The sequence below is a fragment of the Puma concolor genome, chromosome E4, assembly GCF_028749965.1.
Source record: "Puma concolor isolate L17-30 chromosome E4, mPumCon1.1.hap2, whole genome shotgun sequence".
NCBI classification, from domain to species: Eukaryota; Metazoa; Chordata; class Mammalia; order Carnivora; family Felidae; genus Puma; species Puma concolor.
The window spans coordinates 51,115,933-51,134,846 of NC_141683.1; the positions used below are offsets into that span (position 1 = coordinate 51,115,933).

General features: G+C 40.8%; 2 protein-coding genes across 9 annotated transcripts in view; one reads left to right on the forward strand and one right to left on the reverse strand.

The window, feature by feature from the left end:
• The window catches only part of LOC147572670 (uncharacterized), a 33,421-nt gene extending 18,004 nt beyond the window's left edge, over window positions 1–15,417 (forward strand). For 2 of the 5 annotated variants that reach the window (XR_015245900.1, XR_015245903.1), the window contains one exon: window positions 15,262–15,417. Coding sequence is in view for 1 of the 5 variants with exons in the window: in XM_086693502.1 (XP_086549628.1) it covers window positions 7,914–7,978; window positions 9,985–10,167 (248 nt within the window). In the remaining 4 variants the exon portion in view is untranslated. Of the gene's footprint in view, window positions 1–18; window positions 3,285–7,913; window positions 7,979–9,984; window positions 10,178–15,261 lie in introns of those variants that run through there. The other 3 variants (XM_086693502.1, XR_015245904.1, XR_015245901.1) reach the window with 3 other exon arrangements.
• Window positions 1–18,914, reverse strand: part of BRINP2 (BMP/retinoic acid inducible neural specific 2) — a 127,272-nt gene that overhangs the window by 21,112 nt on the left and 87,246 nt on the right. For all 4 annotated transcript variants that reach the window (XM_086693497.1, XM_086693500.1, XM_025921130.2 and 1 more), the window contains exons 3-4: window positions 1,522–1,712; window positions 244–452 (exon numbers count right to left, since the gene is read on the reverse strand). In XM_086693497.1, the coding sequence (XP_086549623.1) occupies window positions 244–452; window positions 1,522–1,712 (400 nt within the window). The remainder of the gene's footprint in view (window positions 1–243; window positions 453–1,521; window positions 1,713–18,914) is intronic.

The following is an 18,914-nucleotide window of genomic DNA, read 5'->3' on the forward strand; positions in this document are numbered from 1 at the left end:
CTGCCTTTCTACCAACAGTTCGTTGGCTGGAGACTGCCTCCCAGTAGAAGCTACATGACTATCTGCTGTGCAAGTGAAGACCTGGGCCACCTTTTAGGGACGGTTGTGCCTCGTCTCAGAAAGCTTCTTCCCCACGTCCATCAGTCGGGTCTGACTGATTTGGAGCTGGCTAAGACCCTAGCCTCCCCCTTGCTTTCTCTCTGCTGTCTGCCCTCCCTCTCCCAGTACTCCACAGGCTGTTACCTTGATGGCCCCCGTGGCTATCTGGATATGGTGCAGCCGCCTCAGAGTGCTCTCTCTGTCGATGAAGTAGGAGGCTGCCAGCTGGTGCAAAGTCTCCAGGGACACGGCAGAGCTGTTCCCACTGCCCCCAACTACAGGTGCACTTCCTGCTGTCTCTGTCTTGCGGCTCAGTTTCCGCTTGTCCACAAAAATGGTTAGGGACTCTTCTCCTAAAGCAAACAACATGGGTCCATTGGTGATGCCTTCTGAATCCCCTGCCAATTAGAACATGAAACCCTTGGCCAGAACAGTCAGAGCTCAGAGGGAGCCCATTGCCCCTGCTGACGACCTCTTCCTCATCACTGTCTTTAGAACAGTCTCATCACACAGTGCCCAAGGTGACCGGCATCACTGCCTGAGAGGCCCTCCTCCTTTTCCTTCATTCTTTATCCCATAGCTCATCCCCTCCCCTCCAGCTTATCCATTTAACATCCTTTATTGATCTCAGTCTCAGGCAATCTACCTCCATGGGGGAGATAAAATTTTCTCTCTCAAGTTGTTTATGAGAAGTCACCATGGATATTTCTGCTCCCTCAGAAAGGGCAAAAGCCTTGAAGCTCACCCGCCCTCTTCCCCATCAAACACTCAACACCTACCACATGCCGGCAGCTGGCCTGAACCCCTGGAGACATCCTTTTTGTCCATCAGACAGTGAGCTAAATGTTATAATAAATCTTGCTTTCTTCTTCCCAGGGCAGAGAGAACCCTGCCTCTTCAGAGCTTTTGATTTGGCCACAGGTACACCATCCCCACTCCCAACCTTGTCCCTATCCAGCCCAGAATCACTAGAATTGGTTTGTCCAGTTACCAATCTTTAGGGAGGTAAGCAGGGGTCAGGGACTCAATGGACATTTGCTTTTTTGCCCATGGGTCTGACAACTAGAGCCACAGCAAATACTAGGATGTGGAAAAGCCTCTGGGTGAGAAGGCTCTGTCAAAAGAAAACTAGGAGCGCCCCCTGCTGGCAAGTGCTTAGTAGGAGCCTGTCAGTCCCCCAACCTCCTTACCCCGCATCCCCTCCTCAGGAGGATGCTTATAAGCAAATAGCAATGTTCTAGGTAAATTTGGATGTCAAGAGATTATACCGCTCTCAAAGGCACCAGAAAGAAAAATATTTCTCAGGCAATACCAGGCAAGGAAGAACAAAGACCCAGGAAGACTCAAGCTATATTCCTTGGGTCTTAAAGCTATTTTCAATGATCTGACAGCCAATTAGTGTAAGATCATGATGTTGCTTACCTCCAAGGGTGGCAGAAAGTAAGAAATGAGTGCCGTACTTTTTTATCAGGTTTTCAGTAACCTGTTGTAAGTTGGGTCTCCTTCCGAGGAGGCGGATGTTCCGGATAAATTCTGGGGCAAGAGGCAATGGCAAACTGAAGAAGTCCCTCCTTTCCAGAGCCAAGTTGTTTACTTTCCAACGGGCAAACTCCCTGAAGGAAAAGTCAAGGGATGAAGAAAAGCTCAATGTATTTAAGAACAAGAAACATAAAATCTGAAAGAGGTCATGTTCTTCCTCCACTTGTACCCTCCTCACTCCCCTCAACACACATCCCTCCACATGGAGGCACCCACTGCCTGCAAGAGGCCATTTGGCCTTCCACCCAGCTTCCCATTCCCAGGCTGTCAACTGACTTCCATCAGAACCTATTCCCATCTGCTTTCTCACTGGAGTCTCTGATTTGCTTACTCATATGCAGGTAGTCATGTAGTAGTGTAGTACGGGAAAACAATTATGCAAACAGTGAAAACAGAACAATGGATTGCAGAGATATGATTTAGTCACAGTTGCCACTCAATGGATGAGTCGCATCACCTATCATGGCCTCAGTTACCCATTTGAAAGTGAGGAGTATGGTCTACAACAGTGGTTCTCAAACTTTTGACCCGTTCACACTCTTAACACATGAAGGAGTCCCCCATATTTATGCGGCTTATCTCTATTGATAATTACCACTTTAAAAATTAAAACGGAGAATTTTTTTATTAGTTCACTTAAAGATAACAGCAGTAAATCTATTACATATAACATAAATGACATATTTTTATTACCATAACCATATGTTCTGAAACAAAGCCAATTTAGCAAGAAGAGTGGTATTACTTTGCATTTTTGCAAGTGTCTTTAATATTTGGCTTACCAGAAGAAGGCTACTTTCTCATATTTGCTTCTGCGTGTATTCTTACGTAGTCTTTGTGGATATTCACTAAATGCAACAAATGTCGTTCCTTAAAGGTTACAGAGTGGAATCTGAAACCACATCCAACGCACTTTTTATACTCTATTACATTAAAATCCAGTGTTCTATATTGTATTTTGAATGGATCTTTTTACCCTTTGGAATTTGAAACATCACGCATTGGTCATCCAAAAAGTATGGGATCACTGAATTATTCAGGTCTTCCACATTGTGATACTTCATTATATAATGTCAAAACACCGTATTTGTTAATATCACAAATCCCATGCATAAAGTTGCTAAGTACTAGAACTGCTACCAAGCTCATAATGACAAGTTTTCCAAAATTCTAATTTTCATTTGAAAGCTTAAATTTTATCATTGGCAACAGATACTGTTAGCTGTTTTCCTTGAAGAGGTAGGCTTACTTTATCCCCGCCCCCTTTTTTTTTGAGAAAATGTTTGCCAGACACTAAAGTGTCTAAATAACCACAGTTTATCTGTTGGCTGTTCTTTGAAGAAAAATTCAGTTCCAATGAAAACGCGACTAGTTCAGCTTACAATTCAATCACAAAAGCATCTTTCCCTGAGACAATCATCATTCTTCAGTAGCCTTAGACTCATTTTATGTTTACTTTATATTTCATCATACAAAATATTAAAAAGATGTGTAGGGGTGCCTGGCTGGCTAAGTTGGTAGAGCATGCAACTCTTGATCTCTAGGTCATGAGTTCAAGGCTCACACTGGGCATGGAGCCTATTTTAAAAAAAGGTGTATACTTAAGGGTCAAGATCTAATAAAATTAATAAATTTAACTGCTTCAAGGACGTTCTTATGTGAATCTAGCATAAAAACAAGCATGTGTGTGTGTGTGCTTAGGTGCAAGTATGTAATGATGGAGATGACTGGTGTGACTTGGTGAGACTGCCTTTATTCAAACACAGATACCAGTAGTTTTATTCACCACAGTTTTTGTGCCATCAGTGCAGATGTCAATATGGACACCCTGAAAAGACCTAAGAGAACCCATCTTTTGAGAAGCCCTATTCTATAAGATGGCAAAATTCCAAATTCCTTTCTAGTCCCATCTATATCTTTAATCTTCATACTTTGATCCTCACTGAAAGGGACACATTTCCAAGGGGAATCTGTCCTGGGATGAAATTGAAAGGATCACATCCATTAGTGAGAAAGTACTTTTCCATAGCCTTTCAAATTATACTCTTAAGGACCAGCTCCATTGCCTTAGGGAACAACAAAATTCAAGGTCTTCTCAACCTTCTCACCTATCCCCACTCTGCTCTTTATGACAGTGCTGAAGTTTGGTCTAACTTTCTCCCCAAATCCATGGACTACAAATGACAGGGCTGCAGAAAAATAAAAAGAGCTCCAAAATAATAAAAATCCATGCCCAATTTAAACCTATAGAATTCTCCCATCTAACTATAGAGACTGACACAGAGAGGAGGGGCATGTGCCAAATATTACCAGGGAAACAAAAGAAAAGAGACGACTAATAATTCAAGGTTCCAGCAAAGTCTTTTAAAATTCCCATTGTGTGGCTTTATTTATCTAAGAAGGCAAGTTCATAATCATACATTATCATTTATTTCCTTTGTACAGGAAATGCTAGACTTTAATTAAAGTACGGGATATCTGTCAAAGTGTTTTCTATACCAAACCCCACTGCAGCATGATGAGCAATCACTTGATCTCATGTCTAACTGGCCAAATGGCCAATCAAGACAGAGTGACTTAATAGGTTAAAAAAACAACAGCAACAACTATATGCTGCCTATAAGAGACTCACTTCAGCATTAAGGACACCTATACTGAAAGTGAAGGATGGAAAAAGATACTCCATGCAAATGGAAACCCAAAAGAAGCCTGGGGTAGTTATATCAGATAGAGTAGACCTTAAGCCAGATTGTAACAAGAGACATAGAAGGGCATTATATAATGACAAAGGGATCAACTCCTCAAAATACAACATTTGTAAATAGTTATGCACCCAACATGGGAACAACTACACATATCAAGCAAACACTAACAGATCTGAAAGGAGAAATAGTTCCAACGATAGGAGGGGACTTCAATACCTCACTTTCAACCATGGATAGACCATCCAGATAGAACATCAACAAGGGAACATCAGCCTTAAAACTACATTATTAGACCAGATGGACATAACAGATATATGTAGAACATTCCATTCAATAGCAGGAGAAAACACATTATTCTCAAGTGCACATGGAACATTCTTCAGAGTAGATCATGTGTTAGGTCACAAAACAAATTTTAATGGATTTAAGAAGACTGAAATTATATCATGCATCATTTTCAACCACAATTGAATGAAACTAGAAAGTACAAGAGGTGTAAAATTCACAAATACATGGAGATTAAACAACATGCTCTTGAATAACCAACATGTCAAAGGAGAAATAAAAAAGTATCTTGAGGCAAATGAAAATGGAAACACAAATACCAAAATGTATGTGATGCAGCAAAAGTAGTTCTAAGTGGGATGTTTATAGTGATAAATGCCTACACTAAGAAAAAATAAAGATCTTAAATAATAACCAAATTCACACTCCAAGGAACTAGAAAAGAAGAACATACTAAACCCAAAGTTAGTAGAAAGAATAACAAAGATTAGACTGGAAAGGAATGGCATAGAGACTAAAAAGACAATAGCAGAGATCAATGAAAATAAAATCTGCTTTTCAGAAAAGATTTTGAACAATAGACAAATCATTAGCTAGACTAACCAAGAAAAAAAAGAAGACTCAAATAAATAAAATTGGAATTGAAAGAGGAGACATTACAAATGATACCACCCAAATACAAAGGATCACAAGAGACTTTAATGAACAATTATATACTAATAAATTGGACAATCTATGAGAAATAGATTAATTCCTAGAAACAACCTACCAAGACTGAATCATGAATAAATAGAAAAATCTGAACAGACCAACTACTAGAAAGAAGATCGAATCATTAATAAAAAAAACTCCCAACAAACAAAAGTCCAGGATCAGATGGCTTCCCTGGTGAATTCTACCAAACATTTAAAGAAAAATTCCTACCAGTGTTTCCTAAACTCTTCCAAAAATGGAAGAGGAGGGAAAACTTCCAAACTCAATTTATGAGGCCAGCATCACCCTGATACCAAAACCAGACAAGGACACTACAAGAAAAGAAAGTTATAGGCCAGTATCCCTGATACACATATATGCAAAAATCTCCAAAAAAACTATTAACAAACTGAATTCAACAGTACATGGAAACAATCATACACCATAATCAAGTGGGATTTATTCCAGGAATGAAAGGATGGTTCAACATTTGCAAGTCAATCAATATGATACATCACACTAGTAAAACTAAGTATAAAAATCATATAATTATCTCAGTAGATGCAAAAAAAAAGCATTTGAGAAAATTCAACATCCATTTACGATAAAAACCCTGAACAAAAAATGTGTAGAGGGAACATACTTCAACATAATAAAGACCATATATGACAAACCCACGGCTAACATTAGACTCAATGGTGACAAGCTGAAAGCTTTTTCTCTAAGATCAGAACAAGACAAAGTTGCCCACTTCTGTCACTTTTATTCAACATAATACTGGCAGTGCTAGCCAGTGCAATTAGGCAAGAAAAAGAATTAAAAAGCCTCCAAATCAGAAAGGTAGAAGTAAAACTGTCTGTTTACAGATGACATATCATATATAGAAAACCCTAAAGACTCCACCAAAGAAAACTTAGAATAAACAAATTTAGCAAAGTTGCAAGACACAAAGTCAATATATAAAAATAAGTTACATTTCTACAAACTAATGACAAAATATCAGAAAGAGAAATTACAGAAATAATCCCATTTACAGTTGCACCAAAAAGAATGAAATACCTAGGAATAAATTTAATGAAGAGTGCAAGAGGTCTGTCTATACACTGAAAGTTGTATAATACATTGATGAAAGAAATTGAAGACGACACAAATAAATGGAAAGATAGTTCATGGATTGGAAGAATCCATATTGTTAAAATGTCCATTCTATTCAAAGCAATCTACAGATTCATTGCAATCCCTGTAAAATTTCCAATGGCATTTTCCATAAAATAGAAAAAAAGCAATCCTAAAATTTGTATGGAATCACAAAAGACCCCAAATAGCCAAAGAATCTTGAGAAAAAGAACAAAGCTGGAGGCATCACACTTCCTAATTTCAAACTACATTACAAAGCTATAGTATCAAAACATTATGGGCCTAGCCTAAAAACAGACGCATTGATAGTGGAACAGAACAGGAAACCCAGAAACAAAACTCACACATGTATGGCCAATTAATTTGTATCTAAAGAGCCAAAAATATACAATGGGGAAAGGACAGTCTCTTCAGTAAATGGTAATGGGAAAACTAAGTAACCACATGCAAAAGAATTAAACTTGACCCCTATCTTCCACCATACACAAAGATGAACTCAAAATGAATTAGAGACTTGAACTTAAGCCCTGAAACCATAAAACTCAGAAGAAAGCACAGGCAGTAAGCTCCTTGACTTGGATCATGGTGATGGTATTTTTAATCTGATACCAAACCCAGCTTCCCTGCTTTGCGGTAGGCCACACATAGGCTTCATCAACTAATAAAGAATTTCTATCCTATCAATTAAATTACTAGGAGAAATAAAAAGCAGGCATTCTTCCATTTTTCATAATTTCTTACAATGGTCTAAACCTTCACCAAAAGGAAAGATCACCTTACCATAGAGGTAGCTCCCACTTTAATTAAATTTAATAAATAAAAATTGGTGTTCACACTGCTTGCTTAGTCTCTTTATTCAAGACTGCCAAAGAGTACCTCCTAGAAAAAGCCTTCCCTGACCATCCCATCTCAAAGAGCACCCTCTCTCTCCAAGACTCTGTCCCATGCTCTGCTATGTATCTTTTTTAGCACTCATCACTGTCATAATAATTTTTAAATTTTCTTTCTCTCGCAGTAAAACAAACTCTATGAAGGCAAGATTGATTCTTTTGGTCTTATTCAACAGCAATAGAACAATGCTAGTGCTTCTAACAACACAATAATGGATGTTCAGTATATCTTTGTTGAATGGGAGATTCTCTCATTTATTCTACTTATTCAAAATAGTCAATTATTTACTGTCATAGCTCTACTAATCCTTTAATTGTTTGCAAATTATTGACAACTAGATAAAAAAAGCTACAAGATGAGATACATAGGAGCAACTACCAATTCATGATTGATCTGAAATGAAAGTAAAGCATCCTAAATGTGTATGCATATCAATGGGAAAATTAGATTTGATTTATAGAAATATAATTTGCAGGGATGATTTTGTGCATTTTTAATATGTAAGTCAAGGCACTGATGGTATTTTCTTATGCTTTGGTAAACTGAGTCTGGGCCCTCTTCCAGTGGACATGGACAACTTCCAAACCCTGAGGTACATTCTGAACCCATGGTCAACACTCTGGAGTCCAGTGAGTATGGAGCCCCCATCCAGACTCTGGCTGTGGTTTATATCTAATGTTAATGATCAGCAGCCCACCCCCCTACAATGGGTATAACAATTTCTGCCACACTGCTAAGGTTCAAGGTCACCAAAAGAAGCAACAATCTTGGAGTTAGGCACTTTTCCTTAGTCTTCGTCTTCTTTTGTCCAACATCAGACTTGGGACAATATATATTTTACCCAAACCAGAAAGAGTTTTGAGCACATCTTACTTAAATGAACCAAGCTGTGGAAGCTCAGAAAACTAATTTGCCTGATGTCACTCAACTATCAAGAGGGAAACTTGGGCTATTAGAATTAAAAGGAACATTTTAGTCCTATTTGCCAATCTTTTTCATATTATTGTGTACATTGAAAATTCTCCATGGGATGCACTGGGATCAGACAAGAGGAAATAAGCAAAATATGCTGCCCAGATTTTGCCCAGTTGCCCCAAGAGCAGAAGGGTCAACCTATGGCCATGCCTATACCTATCCATATCCACTTGCAGTGCCACCAGGTGCCAGCAAGCATACCCGTTGAGAAGGTCTATTCCTCTCCTCTTACGTTATGATTGAAAACCGCAAAACAAGAGAGGGAAGCACTTTGCTTAAAGCAATATAACCAATTTGTACCAGAACCAGAACAAAAAGCTAGTGTCCTGACCCCACCACAGTGCTTTTAACAACCATGATGGTGGTGACAACAGCAACAGCGAGACCCGGAGAGGTTGAGAAAATCATTTGCATGAAGTTACAGAATTAGAAAGTGGCTGAGATTAAAACCCAGGTCAATACCTCACTGCTGTTTCTGTAACGCTATTTTCCCTTGTGTAGACTAAGTGTATTTTATGGTATTCTAATTACTTTTACATGTTTATTACCTTTCAATGAAAATATTTCATCACCTGGGACATTTCATTCCTTTGGTTCTCTATATAAACATGAATTGACTGTACATCCAAAATACATACAGCAAAGCAAAACCTTTTTGGATGAAGGTGGCTTCAGCACACCCATTTGCAGAAGGAGAAATTGAGACCTAGTTAAAATCAAGTCCATATACAGAGTACCATGGGAGAAATCAAAGATAAAGGCCTGATTCCAACTCCTATGGCTTCTCAGGAAATCATAACACAGAATAACAAATGACTTAGAAAAAGTGAATGATACTGTCTTAGGAAGCATTTTATGAGCAAATAATAAAAAATAATGGTTAACATTTAATGAATTCTTAGTATGTGCCAAGCATTCCAAGCATCTTACAAGCATTAACCAATACAATATTCAAAACACCCCTACAAGGGGGAAAATATTATTATCCTCATTTTATGGGTGAGGAAATTGAGGCACAAATAAGTTAATTTGCCCACTGGGGAACACCCAGTAGGTGGCAGAGTCAGGGTTTAAATAGAAGATATCTGGCTTTGTAGTCCACAGTTTTTAGCACCATGCTAGTCTACCGACCCTGTGAGACCCAAAAGAACAACCACGATTTTGTGCAGGTATCAGCCCAGAATTAGGCATAGGCCTCAGCTGCTGGCAAGAAGGTTCAGGCTCGGAGGGTGACTGGTGGTTTTCTCTTCTACTTCGCTAAGTTTCTTCCCTGCCCTTTGGGGGCCCTTCATTGAATCAAAATAATGGGGGAAACATCTGTGAAAGAAGTTTGAGCCAGAAAGTGGTAAAAATGTACTTACAGAACTTATTAACCTGGTTGTTTCCAGCATCTGAAAACCTCAGAAGGCAATACTGGAAGGCAGCCTGAGCTATTCAGAGAATAAATGTTCATTTCCGATTTCTCGTTTAGCAGTTTTTTTCCAGTAATAAAATAATCAAGGCTCTTTTTTTCCCTAGGAAAAGGATGTTTTCTATATATCAATTATATTAACACACTACTTCAATTAAGCCATCATCTTTGTTTCAATTAAGACATCAAGTAAATCTCCATTTCAATTTAGCCATTTCTCTTAAAATCTTCCCCCACTGTGTTTGTCAGGCAGTAAACAGTCTGAGAGAGCAAACGTCTCCAACAGTGGTGAAGCCCCTGTGGAAAGTGCCTTTAGAACAGCAGAGACCACTAAAGGGCTCCCCGGTTAAAGCAAAGGGCGACCAGAACACTCCAACGTGGACTCCACCTGCAAAGCTGTTCAAGTGGTACCCGGAAAGGGTGCTCCAATAGGCTGCTATAAGTAAGAAGTTGATTCCATTTTCCACCATATTTTAGATTAGCCCAGAGTGAACAACATACATTTTTGCCAAAGGGTTAACATGCCCCTAAAGTTATTAATAACAACCAAAACAGAATTTAGGAAAGGTATAATCCAGACCGGAGGCTAAAACCCAGTGTGTTATAGCATTTGTACACACCAACACAGAGAATATGGTAGGCAAAATCCAAAATCTCTCTATATATTCTGAAACGATGGTAGCTTTCTGTGTCCCACAATGCTCAACCCTAATGGTCCAGATCACCCACAAATGACGTTTCTAGTTGTCCATGAACTTAGGGATTTTCCCAGAACCTAAAGGGCCTGTAATAAGAAAGCAGAATCACAGCCACGCCAAGCTCGGGCAACAGTAGCTTCTGCAGGACTTTGGGACTGGACCAGCTCTGGGTTTGAAGCAAAAGGGGCTCTGATGAGAATACTAACTGGCTACAAGGTGTTCCTAATTTGAAAGTTGTAAGTAAAGAATGTCTCCAAGTCACAGCCTCTAAGTCTAATGTCACCCACCACGCTATGGCACTGCGTTCTTCCAAGTAATACAAGGTCAACGAGAACTCTGGCAGCACGTGTGCCCCCCTGCAAGACCCCAGGCTCCTGGCTCTGAAGGACTTGGAAAGAGCACAGCTGGGGATCTTCCATCCCGGTGCTGTTTCCAGCAGCTCGGTGCGGAAGCACCACCTTTCTGGCTTGTAAACTGAGAATACTGATCCAGCCCCCGTGAAGAGACATTACCTAAGAAACCTCCCTTCCTTATGAAGCCTTCAAGGAGAGAGTATTTTACAAGGAAGTCCACAGTCTAAAAATAAAAACACAACTATACCTCAATGAGGCTGAAATCTAGTAATCACGAACACTGCAACCTACCACACAGGTACTTGTGCCGAGACCTTGGGCTAATAGTGAATTAATAGTTACCAGTTTTCCAATAGACCTATCTTTCCATTTCTGTGTGGAAAGCATGTTCAGGCACCTTTCCAAGGCCACCACTATGGCTGTCATTTGGAAAGTCTCATTTCCTGTACCCTGAATATGCAGCTCTACCCACCCCCTCTGGGGTGGCCCCCTTGCAGGCTTGGCACAACCCCGTCCCAGCATCAGTATGTCCTTGAGTATTAGGAGCCCATTTGTTCCTCCTGAGTTAGACCCCAGGTTGTGTTTACTGGGGAGACAATCAATGCCATTTCCAGCAGAGCTAACCAATCGTCACCTGCTCACTCAGGCGGCAGTTCTCAGAATAGGCGCTGGGACTCCCAGAGAGGTTGGGGAGAAGTCTTATGCCAGCTGTGGAGCCCAGGATGCCCACCTCCAAGCACCAGTTTTAAAACAATGGCAGAAAGAGTAGGCTGTCATGATAGGAAATACTGTCCTTCTCTCTTCTTTGGCCTTCCTGATCTATTTCCAATAACCTCTTTTGGGGGGCCACCCTCCTCCAACCTTCAGTGTTCAAAGGGACTGCCAAATGCTGAAGGGACTGAGTTCTCATTCTCCAAAAGGTGGTTTTTGGTAGGAACCATACTTGGAAGAAAAACAAATATGACTGGTTTTCCTTGAAAAATGAAGGGAGACCCAGGACAGGTCATTGAATTAAATATTTAAGAACTTTGGAGCAAAAAAAAAAAAAAAAAAAAAAAAAGATGAATTGGCCTTAGCTAAAGACACAAATAGTTTTCTTTCCATTTTTCCTGTGACTTTACTTTGTCTATGTGAACTGTCAACCAATGACCATGGGAAAATTTCTCACATACCAACCAGTTCTGGATAAATGCAAACGTCTTTGTTCTCAGAGCTCACCTTTCTCTTGGAGAGTTGCCTTTCCCCAGCTAGCTTGAGACTTGCCAATTTGACACAGGCATTTCAATAAACACCACAGAGGATTGCACTGCTTATTTTCCTGAAGAGTCCCAGATCACAAAGAAGCCTTTTTTTTTTTTTTTTTTTCATCCTTCTGCCAGTATACCTCACATCCAGGGCTACTGCTCCCACCACAGGACTCGGGCCACCATTGAGTTATTTACCTCAGTGAGATACCTAAGATGGTTTCACATTCTTTAGCTGGACAATTTTAGGGACTGAGGGATATATCATGTCTTGGATCCTGTACAGAGGCAGTATTTCTAGACACATCACATCATCAGGAGATTTCTATCTCAACAACAGATTACTGTAATGTACTTAGCTATTAGAGCCTTTACTGCTATAATGAATAAGACATGATTAATCTGAGCTATAAAAAGAAATTATAATAAAAACCATAATCTCTTACATTGGTGTAAGCTTTCCTTTCCTTTTTAAAAGTGTTTGTACACAATTTTCACACAAGCTCAACTATTTTATCTATACAAGAACCTCGGGGAAAAGGAAGCAGAAATATCATTACTCAACTATTAACCTTTTATAGGTTAAAAATGAAGAGACAAAGAAACTGAAAAAAGTGACCCAAGTCTCCTTTTATCAGTGGTAGAGTTTGACAAGAACCAGACCACCTCATGAATGATTTTCTGCCTTTGGCTATGACCTGTGCTCAAGTTCAGGGATCCCGGTACGCCTCTATCATACTTCCCAGGAAATCCTTTGGCCTTGTTAACCAGGGAGAAATTCCAAGACAGGAAAGGCTTCAGTCCAGGATCCCGCTGGTTAAATAATACCTCAGTCCATGCAACCCTAGGAGGCACCAGAGCAGAGATGGGGCCAGCCCTCCCCCAATGCCCCTGTGCCCCTGTCCTTCCCACTATCTGGTAGAATTCAAGAAACCTAGCATGTAGTAATTTAGCAGCCTGCTGTGTTCTCAAACAACGGCCCGTAAACAATGATTGGCCAATTTCATTCTAATCTTCCCAATTTTGCTCTAATTAAAATCAAGCTGTAGCTTTCAAACAGTTTAATTAAGGCTGATTGGGAAAAATGGGGAGGGGAGACTCAAGCTTAGAGGAGGAGGACTGGGTCACTGCTTGGCGAATCTCACACTGTCCATTTGGGACTTGGGGGATTGAAGAGGGCACTGAGGGCAGTGTGTTTGTAGAATCAACGTGAAATACAACACACTCATTGGAATGAAGGGCCAGTGAATCTGTGAGACCACAATGAACTGAAAGGGGAGCTAAGATCTGTGTTTTCCCACTCAGAAACCTCAGCTCTGTTCTGACCTCCCAACCTGCTCCCCACAGCTCATGTGTTCGACTGTGGATAAAATGGCTCTGCTCACTACTCTTTGCCTCCCGTCGTGCGTGTCTTTGCTCAGCAAGCTAACAGCCCGTGCCATGCTTCTCCCCAGCAAATGTCCATGGGCTTCCCATTATCTACTTAACTCTAAGAGAATTCCCCCAGACTGGCAGCTCCTTCCACTGTTCTACAAGTTTATTCCTTTTGCAATGAGATAGCCCTTCTGGAATTTGGGTGTATTTACTTCTTATGTGAACTGATCTTTGGACTAAGTATTTTTTGTTCCTTCAATAGCTTCTAGATTCCTAGGCTCTTATGCTAAAACTTCTCTGCATGCAATCTAGCTTGTTAATGTGTTTCTTTTTAAAGATGGCAACCAAAATTAAACACAATTCAGTAGCTGTGTTCTGAGCCATGGAGAGTATAGGATACAATTTCTGAATACATCATTATCATCATTGTAACTATCATCATTGTGTCTATCTACTGAACCCTTATGTTACCAGTCATGGTAGTGGATGCTTTACATACTTTTAAATCATCACCACCACCTTATAAATATCAGTGTGGCAGATTGAATCTTCATTCTCACCTATTGTAGAATGCCCTTTGATATGTGACTTCACAGTACCCATCACTCATACAGATGGACCTCATTTCCCTTCCCCATTGACACTGGACTTGGCTATGTGGCTTCACTCTGGACAAACAGATATGGACAGAAGTGACCAGGCACCAACACTGGGCCAAGACCTAAAAAGGCATTGCATATTTTTTTCTGGCCTGCCTGCCCTGGCCATGAGCACTGCTTCCCCCACTTAGTGGCAAGTGCTTCTCTTTCAACCTGGTGTTTTCTCCAAACACCACATGGCCCCCTTGCAGACCTGTAGCCTGAAGCATACTAATTCAGTCAACCTCCAGATACATGAGCGAGAAAAATGATATTGTTTGAAGCTGAATATGGGGGTTATGTTTAAGTCCATAATTATGGCAGTAGTTAACTGATACACTGATATACACCACAACTTTAGTCCTATTTTATAGCTGAGCTAGCTGAGGCTTAGATAATTTAAGTATCCTAGTCAAGGACACACAGCTAACCAAAAGAGTGAAGATAGTCTATGATCTTTCATGTGTGTGTGTGTGTGTGTGTGTGTGTGTGTGTGTATGTAAAGGAAATATATTTCCTTTGTTAACACACCTGAATATTTCATTCCTTTTTTGTTTTAGTAGTTGTATACTAAATTCATTTAAATTTTTGTTATTTTTTTATTGAAATATAGTTGGCACATTTGCATTCCTTTAAAAAATTTTTTTTAATATTTATTTTTGAGAGACAGCATGAGCATGGGAGGGGCAGAAAGAGAGGGAGACACAGAATCCAAAGAAGGCTCCAGGCTCTGAGCTGTCAGCACAGAGCCTGACGCAGGGCTTGAACTCACAAACCATGAGATCATGACCTGAGCCAAAGTCGGACCCTTAACTGACTGAGCCAATCAGGTGTCCCGCATTCCTTTTTTTGAAGAAGAAAGTATTCTTGGCTAAACAGTAATCTTATGGCCAACCAGAGCCCCACGTTTTTTCCAACCTGATTTGTTTTTGTTTCTGTCTTAACTGCTGAGCCAAGCCACCTATATCTTACATTTGTGAACTTGACATTTTGAACTTAAATCTTGGGCTTTGCACTTCACCACCTTATTGCATTCCATCCCTCATGGCAGACTGGAAAGTGTTCTCTAAGCTATTTCTACTTTCTCCTTGGGTTCACAGATACACAAATTTCCCCAGCTTCCTCTGCATTTAAATGTAGTCATGTGAATGGGTTCGGGCAGTGGAATGTGAACCCAGGCCCAACTCATTAGACCTTTCTCTCTTTCCTTGTTTACCAGGACCCAGAGGAGGACACTGAGACCCTAGATGATGACAGAGTGACTACATGGACAGAGTCTTAATCTTGAATGATTTCATGAAGCACTCTCCTTTTAACCATCTCATAAATTGCACTGGACTTGAGCAATGAATAAATGAATAAATAATTAAATAAATCTCACTGAGATTTGGGGACTGTTTATTCCAGCAGTTAACCCACTCTAATACCTTGATCATGCTGATCCCCTATTCCAGCCTGGCAAAAGAATCTTCACTCTTGATTTTATTGCCAGTCTTGATAAGGGTCTCTTTCAATTACCTGATTTTATTGTCTATGTGGTCAAGCATCCATGCTTCCATTTCTCCTCAGCTCAGTAACATTCCCATATGGATCTCTCTTTTTCTTGTTTTCTGAGTCTATATGAAAATGGTGTTAGTTCTGAGCCCTTGACTTTTATGCTGTAGGATCATAGTGTGTGAGTCCTGCTCTAAGGGAAAAGTACCTGTCACTGTGAAAGATTTACTTTGAACTATCTATAACTATAAAATCAATGAATAGATTAATTCAGGCTATAGTTAGGGAGAAAAAAAATGTGGGTTTTAAGTGATAAATTTGATTAATGTATGGAAACTCAGTAAAAAGAATTTGATAAAGACTGCCCCTCCTTTCTTTCCTCTTTCTCAATTAAACTCTCTACATTTTCTCTTTTTCCCTCTTCTCAAGATTCCCCATTCTATTGTTTTCCATATTTACTCTCAGGAGACCCCTCACAAAGAATAATGCACTTACCTTGAAATAAACCAAACTGTGCTTTTAGTTATCACCAAATAGTCCTGATAAAGAAAATCCTATTATTCTACCCATTTTACTGATGAGAAAAAATTAAGCTCGATTAAAGACAACTTGTACAAGTTCACACCAGAAGTAGCAGGACTAGAATTTAAACCTATACAGTATGATTCTAGAGCTGGGAGCCTCACCCACTTGTTTTCTCCTTCCATCTAATTCAGTCCCAGAACATGCTACTCATACTGAGGGGTTTCATTCTCTTATTATATCCTTAACATGTGGCAGACATGGTACCAGGAACCGGAGATAAAAGGATGAAATAAAACATATTCTTTGCCTGAAGGAGGTCAGAGCCAAGAGAAGAGCAAGTAAAGACATATAAGTAAATAAATACACAAGATAAGTTATACAGCAGAAATATGAACCTATCAATGGGGAATCATAAGTAGGAATGACCAACTCTCTTGCAGGAACCAAAGAAGACTTCATAGGGAGTTGACATTTAAGTGGGCTTGAGAGGTGAGTAGGAAGAGAAAGATGGAAGGAGCTTTGTGGGAAGTGGGAATGAGACATGGAAAGACACATGGCATCTGAAGGAGTCTTCTGTATCTGGGAAAATGTGTACCTGTTCAGTGAGACTGGAACAAAGGACAGCAGGAAGAAAGTGTGCAGCACAGTCAGCAGCCCAGGGTCAGTGTTCATTGGATATTTGTCAAAAGAGGGAATGTGTGGATTTGGAAGGGACTCTCATGCCAAGAAAATGTATTTGGGTTTTATCCTTTGGGCACAGAAAGACCAGCAGAGGACCTCAGGCAGATTGGACTGGAGAAGACAGAAAACTACAAGCGGGAAACAGTGAAGCCAGGAGAAGAAAGAGGAAGCTGGCTTTGAAAGACAGCTCTGAGATGGAAGTCACACAACTCAAATGCGGGGAAGGGATGAGGAAGAGGTGGGAGTTACAGTGCCCGGTGGCTGTGACATTCCAGCTGCCATACCAGGAAGCACAGCAAGGAATACAGGAGACATAGTGTCATAGGAAACATGATGAGTGCAGTTCTGGCTACGATTTTACCACAAACCAAATCTAGGTGCACAAAATCAGATCAAATGGGAGGTAGCTGCAGTTCCTTGAAAAGCTGAGGAAAAAGTTAGGAATTTTTCCCTCTACGTGTCACTTGGATGAAAAAATCTGTATTCTCCGACCATAAGCCCAGCACATATTTCCAACTTTTCTTGAAGTAATGATGCTTCAGTTCCAGAGAAAAGTCACCACATCTTCTGAGGCGTGCCTGCGCCCTAGAACCCCCATCAGTAACCTTCGAAAACTGCCTAGAAAGCAAGAAGTTAAAGAAGTCTGTAGGGAAGAAAATGCCTGATCTGAGAAATTCCAGCATGGTGAACTCATAGTGGTCCATGACAAAAGCCTTGAGTGCTTTGAAAGATGAGCAAGCAAGCAAGCTCTCTGGGAGCCAGAAGTGGAAGAAAATCTTACATCAAAGTAAATTTCTGATCTTTTCCTTATGCAGAAAGATGGAAAGGTGGACTTGGGCAAAAGAAATAAGGATGGTTTGAGAGAAATAACATCGAGAAGGGGAAGGAGAAAGAGAACTTCTGGAGGGAAGTTACACGGTGCTGACAAGTCTAAGAATCAGGAGAATAATCATCTCCAAATATCTAGAGACCTATTGTGAAGAAGAGGCATTTAGACATTGTCAAGAAATAAGAAAGCAGAGTCAGGACCAGTAAGTGAAATTGTGCAGAGAAAGACTGATTCAGTTCCAGAAAGGTCTTTCTAGAATTTGGGGCTAATGAATGGAAATTGGCTTCAGTGAACACGCAGGACTGGGTGTGCTCAAGCCAAGCCTGGCCGACAACCTCCATGGGGATTTGTAGAGTGGTTGTCTGCAATGGGCAGGAAACAGGTGGTCTCTTTTTTTTTTTTCATTTTTTAATATCTATTTATTTTTGAGAGAGAGAGACAGAGAGCACAAGTTGGGGAGGGGCAGAGAGAGAGGGAGACACAGAATCCAAAGCAGGCTCTAGGCTCTGAGCTGTCAGCACAGAGCCCGACGCGGGGCTTGAACTCACGGACCGTGAGATCATGACCTGAGCCAAAGTCAGACACTTAACTGACAAAGCCCCTCAGGCACCCCAGGAAACAGGTGATCTTAACATTTCCTTCTAAGTCACATATTCAAATATCACTGGGTACCAGTCTGCCACCCCATGCCCTCAGGCCTCTTTCAGACACTGCCTTTTCAGCTTGGGCCTTGTGTCCCAGGCCAGCCACTAAATCTGTGGTTCCTAGATTTAGTCTCCTGACCCACAGGCATCAACATGGACACTGCCCTACTTAGTGGTAACAGAAGGCAAAACATGTACTATCAGCCTCGACAGCCACGTTTCTTCTATTGATTTGAGCATGAGTTTCCAGATGACAGAGGCTGACATTCATGGACTAGCACAGTCCCCCCTCCTCTCCATCTTTACCAGACACACAGCTTAGAACATATACAGAACCAGCCGGGCAAAGGCTGGCTTACTGTGCTACAGTTTACCCCGTTACTAGTAAACCAACTATGCAGCCCATGTTGAGGGATCATTACATGAGGGTGTTTACATGCTTCTGTGGATCCAGGAGAACTCACTCCCCAAAGAGTCTTCCTTCCTGTCCCTCCTCCGTCACTAGCAGGTCCCCAGGTAAAGCACAGGCTCTCCTGGCACACCAGGACAATGAGAATTCTCCCAGGCACAGGGGCTGATAATGAAGGGCGGTACAGCGCTGGTCCTGGCTACCTCATTTTTCTCCAACCAGGGCCTCCTGCCTGGCCAGTGAGACTTTTTGTTCACTCTGGCTCACTGTGACATCCAGAGCTTGTTCAT